This window comes from Podarcis pityusensis (assembly GCF_964106645.2).
Source record: "Podarcis pityusensis genome assembly, chromosome: 17".
Lineage (NCBI taxonomy): Eukaryota > Metazoa > Chordata > Lepidosauria > Squamata > Lacertidae > Podarcis > Podarcis pityusensis.
This window is the reverse complement of record NC_138042.1, coordinates 8,676,957-8,690,084: the sequence shown is the minus strand read 5'-3', so window position 1 is coordinate 8,690,084 and position 13,128 is coordinate 8,676,957. Positions and strand designations below refer to the sequence as shown.

General features: G+C 46.8%; 1 protein-coding gene across 1 annotated transcript; it reads right to left on the bottom strand.

The window, feature by feature from the left end:
- Positions 1 to 1,334: 1,334 nt before the first annotated feature.
- GCDH (glutaryl-CoA dehydrogenase) lies at positions 1,335 to 11,470 on the bottom strand. The gene is made up of 12 exons (XM_080988237.1): positions 11,305 to 11,470; positions 10,767 to 10,881; positions 10,353 to 10,388; positions 8,634 to 8,777; positions 7,853 to 7,915; positions 6,835 to 7,005; positions 6,307 to 6,436; positions 5,391 to 5,607; positions 4,028 to 4,131; positions 3,704 to 3,829; positions 3,117 to 3,277; positions 1,335 to 2,167 (listed from the first exon to the last, which is right to left on the bottom strand). Exons 2-12 carry the CDS (start codon positions 10,867 to 10,869, stop codon positions 2,094 to 2,096), a joined length of 1,329 nt encoding a protein of 442 aa, XP_080844363.1. The 5' UTR covers positions 10,870 to 10,881; positions 11,305 to 11,470; the 3' UTR covers positions 1,335 to 2,093.
- Positions 11,471 to 13,128: the final 1,658 nt, after the last annotated feature.

Sequence of the window (13,128 nt, the reverse complement as noted above, 5' to 3'; positions counted from 1 at the left end):
TGCAACCCAGTTTTAAAATTATTTATTATATTTAAAATATGCTGTTTTTCTACTAAAAATATCCAACGCAAACTGCAATAAAAAGAATCAGCTGAAGGTAATAAAAGCACAGTGAGAAATTTAAAAAACAGCAGCAGCATTAAGTTTACTTTTATCTGGAATTGCTATGCTTGGGTTCACGTGCTTCAGAGAATCCAGAAGACATCACTGCCAGCCTGTAACATTGTTTTCTTTGTATTACTCCTGTCATTGTCTTATTGTAGGTACAAAGCAATTGCCAACCTGTCCACAGTGGATTGACAATACATTATTGAGGCTTTCCAGGCTTCTCTACCTTTAATTAGAAGCTTCCTACTTGTTCGTTTTGCATCCTTTTAGGTGCTGCAGCAGCAATACTAATGAATCAGCCCCATAACTGCTCCCTAGTCTGTCAGTTCCTCTTTCCTTCAAAGGGGCCATTAATATCCTACCCCATAGGCAACTAATGAGCAATTCTGGGGTCAGTTCATCAGTATGCTATTGTGTAAAGCAGGAAACAATCAGAAAAGATCCCACAATGAGAAGGATCTAAACTTTATAAAAGGATCTTGGCCCCAGAGACATGCCAAGATTATATATTGTGTTGTCATCAAGTGTTGCAAGGAATCATCATTTTAATTTTATTTCTAGAGTGTTTCTGAAAACATGGTGTAGTATGGAAGAACCTGAGGTCAGCCTCTAAGCCCCACCCATTGTAATGTGGCTATAGACCGCAGGTGCTAAAAACACCTAAAAACTTCCGGCACATCCCCACTTACAACTTCCTGAATTCCACCCCACAACAACAGGGATTATGTAACACATAAAGAATGCAAAGTGGCAGGTGGGCAGGGGCCTCTGGCAAGCTTCCACCCCACTTTGGAGTGATGTTGTGGCTGGGACCACAAACTTGACCAAAGTTGAGTCACTTAAATGTTTCCCATACTGTGCAGGAGCTACTCACAGAAAGACATCCCCACACAGCTGATGGAACATTTAAGGGACACCTTCAGGGGAGGAGAGGGGAGTGGTGACAAGGGAAAGAAGATGCATGAGGTCAGCGCAGTGGAAACATGCCAGGAGCACCGATTGGCTCCGTCAGTGCGATTCCACCATGCCAACCTCACTGCCACCTCAGCCCTTCCCCTCTCCATCCTGGTAGGCAGTAGCCACTTAGCTGGAGGGAGGCCAGGTGACTGGGGCAGCCCCACCACTGTCTGCTACTGTCCAAACCGGTTTGAAATTAGCTTTAGATTGCTACTGGTCACCTGCCCGATAAAAATGGCACATCAGTTCTTCAACTTCACATACATATTTCTGCTGTGGAAAATCCACCAAATTCAATTTATTATTTAAGAAAAAGCTCACATGAGAATCACAAGTTCAAAAAAGCCCTAGCTGAGCTCAACATAAAAAACAATCTGCTCAAATGTCAGTCCTTGTTTAACAAATGGCTACTGAGGCACTGAAAGGCAGCAGCTTGCTCAAGGTTGCATGACAGGATGAATGCAAAGTGGACAGTAAGTTGTAATTCCCACTCTTAATGCTTAGTAACCTCAAGGGCTGCATTCAAAAGAACAGTAAATCATTAAAATGGCAGATAATCTGCAGTTATGGACACCTAATAAGCAACCAAGGCTATTGTCCTGGCTGGGTCCTGTGGCAGCAGAGAGCTTTTCATAGCATGACTGTTTGGCACAATTACGTGCCAAAACAGCTTGCCTCCTAGACAATTTGGCAGTGTTTGAACTGTGTGATTCCTCTATATTGCAACTTTCTCTGCTTGCCATCACCCTCCCTACTACCCACTGAAAGGATAATCCAAGTCTTAATGATGTGCTCTTTTGCCATCTTAATGCTCTTTATTTCTATGCCTCCTGGTGGAGAAGCAAGTATTCTTGAGTGCCTGGTTTTGGTATGGCTTCAAATTCATGACAAATAATTGAGCTGAGCTGAAGAAACATATTTGTTTAGAGTCCAAGTCAGCAGCAATAGCTTTTAAAACCGTTGTGGCATCACCAAACCCCACTGCATTGGAGCCATGAGCAGCAAAGAGGAACCCTGCAGAAATGCATTCAGTTGCTGACGGTAAAGGCTTGAAGTCCAGTGATAGCTCTCCCAAGGATGAGCGCATGGATGTCATGGGTCCCTGGGGAAAAAACAAAAGTAAGCAGTCTGAAAAAATGGGCTTCCAAGTTTGATTCCTGGCATCCCCAGGTAGGGCGGAAAAGACCTGTTTCAAATCCCAGAGAGACACCATTAGTCAGTGTAGACCCATAGTTCCCACAGGGGGCCAATTTGATTTTTAAGGGGGGGGGTGCAATTCGAGAATGAGTTAGACCATGTTAATGTCCTTTTAGGCTTCCTCCACATGAACAGGAATTCACTTTTTGAATAATAAGAATTATATGTCACGGGGTGGGGGGTGCATCAGGATTTTAGAGATGTTTAGGTGGGGCATGGCCAAAAAAAGGTTGGGAACAATTGGTGTAGACAATACAGATCTAAACAGACCAATGAACTGCACACTTTTGCAGAATGCATGCCTAGACTTAAGGCCCATTCTGATAGGTGGATGCTGTTACAGTGTGGGTTTTTTGGTATGGTGTTAGGGTAACTGTGAGCAAAGTGTCCACAATGTGGCTCCTTCTTATGCTGGCAATGTCTCTCTCCACAATGAGGTAACATTATCATAGAAAAGATCTCCATCACAGACTCTTTGCATGTGGTCTGGGCCCCTGATGTTTCTCTAGTGGCTTGGACAGGGGCCTCTCTGCAGTGGCTCTCATGTTGCTTGAGTAATGTTAGAATAGTTCCAACACTCCATGGATTTCCTTGATCCACTTTGTAGGGGGAAGGATTTGCAAGGTGGTGTATGGCTTGGCAAGTTTCATACAGTATGTACCAAACAAATGGTGCCTTATAGTGCCTTAAGGGATACATCAAATAAAGAAAAAGGAAAGGAAAAGAAGATGGCTGTCTTTATGCTACAACCTTGCTAACAGTTCTTTTCCAGCCCTCCATATTTATTTTCTGATCCCAACAGAAGTTCCTCAAAACTGTGATCTTGCAGGAAGAAAGCCAGGAAACCAATTTACCTTCGTACGTGTTGACAGCTTCCAGGTTCATGACATGCCTGATAACATGGTACTCGTCAGCAATTCCATTGCCCCCCAGCATGTCACGGGCTTGCCGGGCAATCTCCAGAGCCTTCCCGCAGGAATTCCGCTTCAGCATGGAGATCATCTCGGGGGTTGCTCTGGGAACGCAGAGGAGATAACAGAATAGGAGCAGGGAATTAGAAGACGGTTGGGAGCTTTTGTTTTAAAACATAGGCAGAGTACCCAAACAAGGACAATGCTTAACATGTTGTTAGGGACAATATTTGTGATTTTTTTTTTATTTAAAAGGGAGAAACAGGAGATATGGAAGGGGTGCAGGGCAGCAATTAATTCTACCACCTCAGGACATCACCACTTAATCCCTAACTTGTTCACCCTGGAAATATATGCATGTATTTTGAAATGCAATGAGTGCTCCTTATCCACAAACCAATCCCATACTTCTTCCAGTCAGTAAAACCCCTTAGGAGGAGAAAGATCAACCAAGCCCCCCCCCTCACCCCACCCGGAACTCTCACTACAGCAGGAACCAATTTTCTGCTTCCATTCATGCACACACTTACTTGTTTTCGTCTTTCAGGCGTCCCAGTTGTAGGCAAGCTTGTAAGCCAATAGTGATCTCTGTGAGCATGTCGGCCAGCTTCTTCTGGACAAGCTGGTTTCTTGCAAGAGGGACTTTAAACTGGGACCTACGAGACACCATTGGTTGGTGAGGTGAAGTTGCTTTCTGCTATTATACAGCTAGAGTCGTTACAGAGTTGTAAAGATGGCTTTGGGAATGCATGCCAAACACAAGGAACTCGAGAAACAAGTGATATGGAAGTATTATACACCCATATGCTATCTTCAAAAATCTGGTACCCCCTCCCCACCTCTTAAAACAGTACCTGTCCAAGGTGTACTGCCTGGCAGTTTGCATACAGAATTCAGCAGCTCCCAGCGCTCCCCAAGCGATGCCGTAGCGAGCATTGTTCAAGCAGCCAAAGGGACCCTGTGGGAAGAGATTCAGGTAAGATATTGACCAGGATTCCCTCAGTTCTGCTGCTAAGACTCCTTATGGATTAGCTTCTGGAACTCTAAACCTGAATGGAGCAACATTTAGGACAGTTCATAATGTTTGCCACCTTTTCAGATTTTTAATTTCCCCAGCTTTAGTCCCGTAAAATTAGTGTTAGTTTGTGGGGTGGGGGTGGGAGAAGGGGGTTGAAATGTGAAGGATATTCTCCACCAATAGCCATGGAAATGTATGCAAGAGATCTCCCAAATCAGTCGTCTTCCTATATGGAACTTCCCTCTTCTGAGCTAATTTTTTTGAGGGGATGCTTCCCCATATTTATTGCAAAAATTAGATCAACATGTCCTTTAATTTAGTTTTTCATTTGAAATGCCTTGATCGAGCCTAACATTTTGCTAAATTTGGAATGGGTTTTAATCCTGCCTGTTAAGAATAGGTTTGTGTTTTAGATTTTTCTTTGCTTTTTCTTATACTGTATGCTGGTTTCAATGTATGTGTTTGTAAGCTGCTTTGAGTTACCTTGGTAAAAATAAAAATCAACCAATAAGTTTAATGAATAATAATTTTAAAAATGCACTGGACTACCACCGCCCATCTCCAATAAATAAAAATCTGTTGTGCCCACTATGACACCCCTAAACATATTTAAAGACCTGGAATATGTCACTCTATTTATTACTATAAACTCAGTCCTCATGGATCAGACCAAAGGCTAACCCAGGCTTCCTCAACCTTGGCCCTCCAGATGTTTTGAGACTACAATGCCCATCAACCCTGACTACTGGTCCTGCTAGCTAGGGATCATGGGAGTTGTACGCCAAAAACATCTGGAGGGCTGAGGTTGAGGAAGCCTGAGCTAACCAAATGCCTATCGAGAGCCTAAAAGTAGGAAATAACTGCAACAGCCCACTCCCACTGTTCTCCAGTAACTGGTGTCTTTGAAGTAGTTTACAGTCATCATAACAAGAAGCCATTGAAAGACCAACCACCCATGAATTTGTCTAATTATAGTCATCTAAGTTAGAGGCCCTCACCACATCTTATGATAACAAGTCCCACAGATAACACGGTGTGAAGATGGGGTGGCCCTTTTGCAGTGCATTCAAGAATGCAGCGGGTGATACTGATCCTGGTTTGCCGCTGGGGTGGGGTTTGTGAGAGAAGATTCAATGCTAGTGCCCTGCCCAGTATATCTTCTGGAAGGCAGGATCAAAGTGAACAGGAAGGAATCTTACAGCAAGTCCAGACACATGGGGCAGCAGGTTTTCTTCGGGCACCTCCACATCCTCCATAACAATCATCCCCGTGATAGAGGCTCGCAGCGAAAACTTGCCCTCGATCTTTGGAGTGGAGAGACCCTTCATTCCACGTTCCAAGAGGAAACCCCGCACTTTGCCGTCCTCACACACGGCCCACACCACACAAAGATCGGCCACTGGAGAATTGGTGATCCTGAGAGGACGGCAAGAAGGTGTCAGATGTTTGGGTACACCACCCAGAGCAGGTCTAACAGAATGCAAAAGATTCTGGTCAACTAAATCTCAACCCAGGAGGCCAAAGGGGCCACTCAACAGGGAAAGCTAAGGCATGGAGACTATTCTCCAGGATGGGTAGTGGAGCTGAGTTGGGTATCCAGCCTTCCCCAGAAAGCAATGTCTGTCTGAAGCCAGCTGTATAAGGCAGTATTTCCTCATAAAGGTAAAGGGACCCCTAACCATTAGGTCCAGTCGTGACTAACTCTGGGGTTGCGGCGCTCATCTCGCTTTATTGGCCGAAGGAGCCGGCGTACAGCTTCTGGGTCACATGGCCAGCATGACTAAGCCGCTTCAAACCAGAGCAGCGCACAGAGACACCGTTTACCTTCCCACCTATTTATCTACTTGCACTTTGAGGTGCTTTTGAACTGCTAGGTTGGCAGGAGCAGGGACCGAGCAATGGGAGCTCACCCCGTCGCAGGGATTCGAACTGCCGACCTTCTGATCGGCATGTCCTAGGCTCTGTGGTTTAACCCACAGTGCCACCTGCATCCCTCCGTATTTCCTCATTCTGGTATTTAAATCTTCTGATAAATCTAGACTGTTGCTGTTGCCTGCAGTCTGCTCCGGGTAACTCCCCTGCCCGCTTGAGCACCATGACAGCTGCAGAGCTCACCAGGTCTTGGTGCCGTTGAGTGTGTAAGTCTTTCTGGAGGGGTTGTATTTGGCCCGGGTCTCCATGCCACCAGGATCACTCCCATGGTTGGGCTCCGTAAGCCCAAAACAGCCCAGCAACTCTCCCTTGGCTGTGGGGAGAAAGACATGATGAGCTACAGCTGCTCCCCAGAGCACCCTTTCTTTCCCTCTCTGTCGTCGAGGCTCATGCTTCCGCCCACATCACTTTTCTGAAGACTGCGAGTGGACTGAAACCCCCACAGACTTTTCTGAAAGAATGAATACAGTAGTCGTAAAATCTGTCAGTTCCTGGATCTCAGCATTTACAGCACAAATCATACAATTTCTAATCAGAAGGAAGGCCTACTGAACTGAATGGGGCTTACGTCCAGGTAAGTGGGGTTAGGACTGAAGCCTAAGTTACCGGTTAAGTAAAAGACAATGAAGGCAAAAGAAAAACAGGCCACAGTCTAGAAATGCAACTAAATTCTGATCTCTCACATCCAGCATCTGAACCCTACTCACTCACCCAGCCTTGGCAAGTATTTTTGCCTCTGATCTTCTGTCCCATATGCATATATAGGGTGCATCACCAAAGATGATTGTACACTCATGACCGAACGGTAGCTGCTGTCCACTCTCTCAATCTCCCTTGCCAGGAGTCCATACGCTACGTAGGTGGTTCCTGCACAGCCATAGCCTAAGAGAAGCAGATGCACAGATTTAGCAAGTGAGCCATGAGTTCTAAGTGCATCTTGCGCCACCAACTCCTGACAAGGATTGTGGGGGCAGTGGGGGGGACGACAAAAAGAGAACAATGTTATTGCAGTTTAGGAACTGCAATGCCTCAGAGTTGCTTATTTTTGCCCTTTAAAATACTCCAATATTTTATGCAGCTGTACTGTATATTTATAAGGGATGTGGGTGGCGCTGTGGCTTAAACCACAGAGCCTAGGGCTTGCTGATCAGACAGTTGGCGGTTTGAATCCCTGCAACAGGGTGAGCTCCCGTTGCTCGGTCCCTGCTCCTGCCAACTTAGCAATTCGAAAGCACGTCAAAGTGCAAGTAAATAAATAGGTAACGCTCTGGCAGGAAGGTAAACAGTGTTTCCGTGCGTTGCTCTGGTTCGCCAGAAGCGGCTTAGTCATGGTGGCCACATGACCTGGAAGCTGTACGCCGGCTCCCTCAGCCAATAAAGCGAGATGAGCGCCACAACCCCAGAGCCGGCCACGACTGGACCTAATGGTTAGGGGTCCCTTTACCTTTACCTTACTGTATATTTATAAAGCAGCATGCAAACAACATAAAGCAAATACATTTTCAACCAGCCTTAGAACAGCCAAAATGTTTCACTAGCTCACTAAAAATAATGAGCCCCAACACTTCAAAAGTAATTAAATGATCAGCAGCTACAGGGCTCCATAAACCCCAATTTGTTTTGTTTTTTTAGAAAGGAGGATAACATCACCATCATCACATCAACAGGAGCACAACCAGATCACACCAGCCATTTCTTCAGACACTATAAAAGAGCCACATGGCATTACCTCTGATAGTAGGGCCAAGGACACCCAGTTCCCCCATTTCTGACACAATTTCCCGGTGAAAGACTGCAAAAATAGGGAAGGAAAGGAATTAAGGGAGAATGGAAATATAGATAGCAAAACTGTAGGTAGAACCTGCTATGAGTACTACATCTTCATGCTTCTTTTCTGGCCCACAGAGCCCTGGTCTTCAATGCTATGTCTAATAGCATGGGAGTGATGCAATGACCGTTTCTAAATTGCTACTAGTAGCGCATGAAGGATGGTCGGCACATGAAGTGTGGGAACCCCTTTAAAGCAACTGTTCTACAGGCTTCTGCCATAAGTACAAAATGGCTTAGAGCCACAAAAAGCCCGCACCACCCAAATGCAGCATTTATTATATTATGACGGATACAACACTTGAAGGTCATGCAAGATGCTCTACAAAAAAAAATCAACACAAATTCAACAAAATGATTAAAAACTTAAAAAACAAAAACAAAAAACCCCCTGAGAAATATTTAACTCCTGGAGCCTTCAAGGGTGGTAAGCCAGTCTCATTTTTGGTGTTGATCCAAAACACACAGCAGGGATCATGGATCCTTTCAGGGTCCCATCAAATCAGCCCATTAAATTAGTAACTCTGTGGTTAGCTATTAAACGCACTGGCACATTCATGTGGAAGATGAAACAAGCCATTCCCCAACTTTAGGGAAGGGGCAGTATCCTGCACCAACTCACATAGCACAAAGTACCAGGCTACAAGTACTCAATAAATACTTTAAAAACAAACAAACCATACCTTCGTTTCGGTTGGCCATGAGGATCCTGGGCATCAACTTTTCCTGGCAATAGGTGCGAAATGAGTCGCGAATCATTATTTCTTCCGGAGACAGGAGCCTCTCCAACTGCAAGGCATCTCGCCAGTCAAACTGGGCTCTTGGGCCTGGAGAAGAAAGACAGAAAGCTCAGCCTAAAGAAGTTATCTCCCCACTGGTGGGGGGGTGGGCACCAATAGGAAAAGTCCTTCCCCTAACACTTTTAACCACTGAGCTCACAGCTACCTATTCAGGCAGAGATCACAACAAATAAACACTTCATTGCAGCACAGCCTACATCTGGAGCAGCAATGTGGTGCTATCCCAGATGTTGTTGGACAACATCTCCCACCTCCCTTGAACGTTGGCTGTGCTGGCTGGGGGATGGTGGAGTTGGAGTCAAGCAGGAACATCTGGCTATCCCTGGTATACACACTAACCTGGGAGCAAGTCCCACTGAATTCAGTGCAGCTTACTTCTAAGCAGACATGCATAGTATTGTTCTGTTAAAGTTGCTGACAGCTGTAATCATGGTAGCATCTTCAGGTAATGGCTTGCATCTTCCATAAATGCTGAGCATTACAAGGACAGGATATCTGGGCTCTACCACTGACCAAAATACAGCGACAAAGCAGGCCTTTAACAGTTGCTTACCACCTATGACAGTGGTGCCGAACCTTCTGGAGACCAAGTGCCCAAACTGCTACCCAAAACCTACTAATTTATCGCAAAGTCCCAACACAGCAATTTAATATGGGATAATTATTAATATAACGTAATTAAATGAGCTGGGGGGGCTTCCCTGAGTTGTTGAGCTTTTGGGGGGGAATGCCAAGAGTTGCAGAGCTTGTGGGGGGGGCTTGGATCACAGTTGTTTTTTGTGGGGAGAAAAACACTCACATGCATTATAAACGCTTCCTATGGCACTTGGAGCAGAAACAACACATAGAGCTTTGGGGGGGGCATTGCCCAGAGTTTTTTGGGGGAGATTGCCAAGACTAGCAGAGCTTTTTTGGGCAGCTTGGATCACAGTTGCTTTTTTGGGGGGGGGGGGGGAGAAACACACACACACTGGCAAGTGCTCAAGGATAGCAAGCAGCAACCAATCAACGAAAACCCCTGACAAAGCCACCAATCACAGGAACTACAGCCTGCTGGCTGCAAAAAAATCCCACCAATTGTGCGCGCGGGGGGGGGGGGGAGGCAGGAATACACCTGCTTTGTGGAGATAAAACTGCCTCTAAGCTGCTGAGGTGGGATGGGATCAGTTTACTCACGAGGAGGTGGGGGGGGAAGCTGCTGCCCAATTTGAAAACCCCAAACAACGGCACTGCTGGCGTGATGGCGCATGCCAACAGAGAGGGCTCTGCGTGCCCACTCTGGCACCCGTGCCATAGGCTTGCCACTACTGTCCTATGAGAACTACGAGTTCATCTTTCTAAAGACACCCAACCAGTCCACATGGTGTGAAGGGGAGAGCGGGCTAATCAAAACTCAGGGAGTTCAGTTAGCGAGATGCTGTTATTTTATACAGTAGCACTGGAAGACGGGTGCACACGGCCTACCAAACATTAATTCTTAAGTGGAGCAGGACCGAGAGAAGGGAGGAACATTGCAGGAGATGACGCAGTGGCTGGAAGTCCAAATATGGAGCTTTAAATCAAAGGTCATCCAATTCCACAAGCCAACTGAAACATGCATACCTTTCTCTTCTCTCCCAGAGGGCTTTGCTTCTTTTTCTGCAATATAAGCAACAATATAAAGCAATTTCCCAGCACAGTGAACCCCTCCACCCCCATCCCCCAAATGCAATGATGTAGGTTTGTAAGACAACTTGTCACTCTCAGCCCTGAAAGCAGCTAAGAGAGGCCACCATCTTTAGGACTAGGCCCTCTCCAACACCTCCTCCTTGCACAATCTGCCCCGTACACCTTCAGGCCAAAATTAAGATATAAAAAGGGGTCTGGGTGGCAGCTGCAGTTTTTTCCCCCCGTTGGAGGGAGAATGGGGCAAGGTGGAAACTCCCAAAGAAATGTGCGGACATTATTATCTCTCCCACCTTCTCCTCAATATTGCACCCGTTCAGGTATCCCTTTTAGCACAGGTTGCCCACTTACCTTTTTGCACATCTGAGCTGGTGGCCTGTGCACGGACATCGCACGGGCCTGACACACAACGGCTGCATTGCAAAAGCCTCCTGGCAGGTAACCTCAGCGCCATCAGGAGGAGTTCCTGAAGGAGGTCGGTGAAACAAGATTGTAAGGCCACAAGTTCTGGAGGGCTCCCTGCCAATTGCAGGATTAAATCTCGCCATGCTGAAAGATTAAAAGCAGGCAATGGTACTAGCTGGCCATTCCATTCCCAAATAAGACACCTTTGGTCAGGCTTATCTCTAACGCCAATAACATGCCCAAAAGTAAGTGGCTGAAACGCCTGGTGCAATGAGCAGAGATCTTCTGTTCTCAGTTTGGGGAGAGGAAGGAGGCCTGGGTGGATCCCTCTCGCGCAACCAACCCAAACGCACGGAGCTCAGCAAAGAAGGGCCCAGCCGGGCCACAGTTAGCATGGAGGCCCCCAGAAGGCCCCCAGAAGAGGAATCCCGCCCTCCCGTTCTGCCATTGCAAATGCACAGTCAACAAGCTTGCCGCTTTTCACCTCGGCTTAGCGCTGCGCTCTTGTTCTGTGAGCTCGCAAAGCGGCGGCAAGCAAGCAGCAAGGTCGCCTCGCGTCCCCTCCAGGTTCACTGCAAGCACCTTCTTAGGCCAAAATGTTGCTGCTGCTGCCTTGTCTTCCGGGCGGCGGGAGAGGGAGGGCTTCTCCGCCATTGGCCCAGCAGAGGAGGCGTTTGCTCGCGACGTCGCCTTGCTTTGCCGGCCTGGGAAGGAGGAGGAGGAGGCGGGCGCGCTGCCAGCCTCGCTTGCATCCCCTGCCAAATCGTCTCTCTCTCTCTCTTCACCTGCCACGCAGGAGACTCCGTCCACATGATGAAGTAGAGTCAGGGGTCAGCAAAGTTTTTCAGCAGGGGGCCGGTCCACTGTCCCTCAGACCTTGTGGGGGGCCGGACTATATTGGGGGGGGGGGAAATGAAGACGAATTTGGATTTGATATCCCGCTTTATCATGAACGAATTCCTATTCCCCACAAATAATCCAGAGAGGCATTTTAAATAAAAGCACACATTCTACTCATGTAAAAACATGCTGCTTCCCGGACCGTCTGCGGGCCGGATTTAAAAGACGATTGGGCTGGATCTGGCCCCTGGGCCCTAGTTTGCCTACCCATGAAGTAGACTCTCAGTAACAAATTTGCTTGTCTTTAAGGTGGCTCCTCATTTGTGGAATGCTCTCCCCAGGGAGGCTTTCCTGGAGCCCATGACATAGAGCCCCACTCTATTGGGCCCCCCAAAAAAATTAAAGAAAAAAACCCCAGGGTGTACATTTCCAAAATATAAGATAGACTTCATAATTGTATTTCACTTCAACAATTACTTTGATAAAATACATTTTTTGTTATGTGCAATGGCTTTAGATACTTATTAGGTCCATAAATTACCATATAGCATATATTCAACACAAAAAACAGCAACAATTTGTTGTTGACAAAGGACAGCTGGATATAAAAGGGCCCCATTACCTTCAATAGCTTAGGACCTCATCAAACCTCAATTGGGCCCTGATCTTTAGGCACCAGGGGAAAATGCCTCTCTTCAACCAGGCAAACTTTGGCTGATTAACAACAGCAACAACTATTTATTATTTATTTCCCAGCCACTCTGAGCAGCTTCCAACAAAATATTAAAAATACAACTCTAATATTCTTAGATTAACATCCTAAGGCAGAGATTTTCAACCTTTTTGAGTCCACGGCTCCCTTGACCAGCTCCATTCTTTCTGCGGCACCCCTGCTCAGGAGCCCAGTTACGCCACCCCTTGCCTGCAGAGCTGGCAGCCTCTCACCCTTTTTCAAACACCCTTCCTTGTGGAGGGTTCCCTCAGCCTTCTCTCCCCTATCCTTGGGCAGCCATAGCTGCCACCCCTGATATCTGAGCTGACTCCCCACCCCAAAGAGAGGTCCCTCCTCACACTGCCCCACAGGGGCCTGGGAAGCACCCCTGACCAGCCCCAGAGGCACCATTCGCCTGTGGAGCTTGTAGCCAGGGCTGCTGCAACAAACAGCTGTGCAAGCCTTTGGGAGGCCGAGATGGGAGAGGGCATCAGAGGGAGGGAGGGAAGGAAAGAGGGGCATAGTCCAGTGTTGCCTGCAGCACCCCTGAGCACCTTTCAACGCACCCCAGGGTGCCACAGCACACTGATTGAAAATCCCTGTTCTAAGGCCTTTCAAATGCATTTGTAGGGGGTTATCGGGTATTTTTGTTTTATTATGTATTTTGTGCTTTTATTTTGTATTTTTATGCTGCGAGCTGCCGAGATCTTCGGATGAAGGACAGTATTTCAATTTAAAACAAACAAACAAACAAAT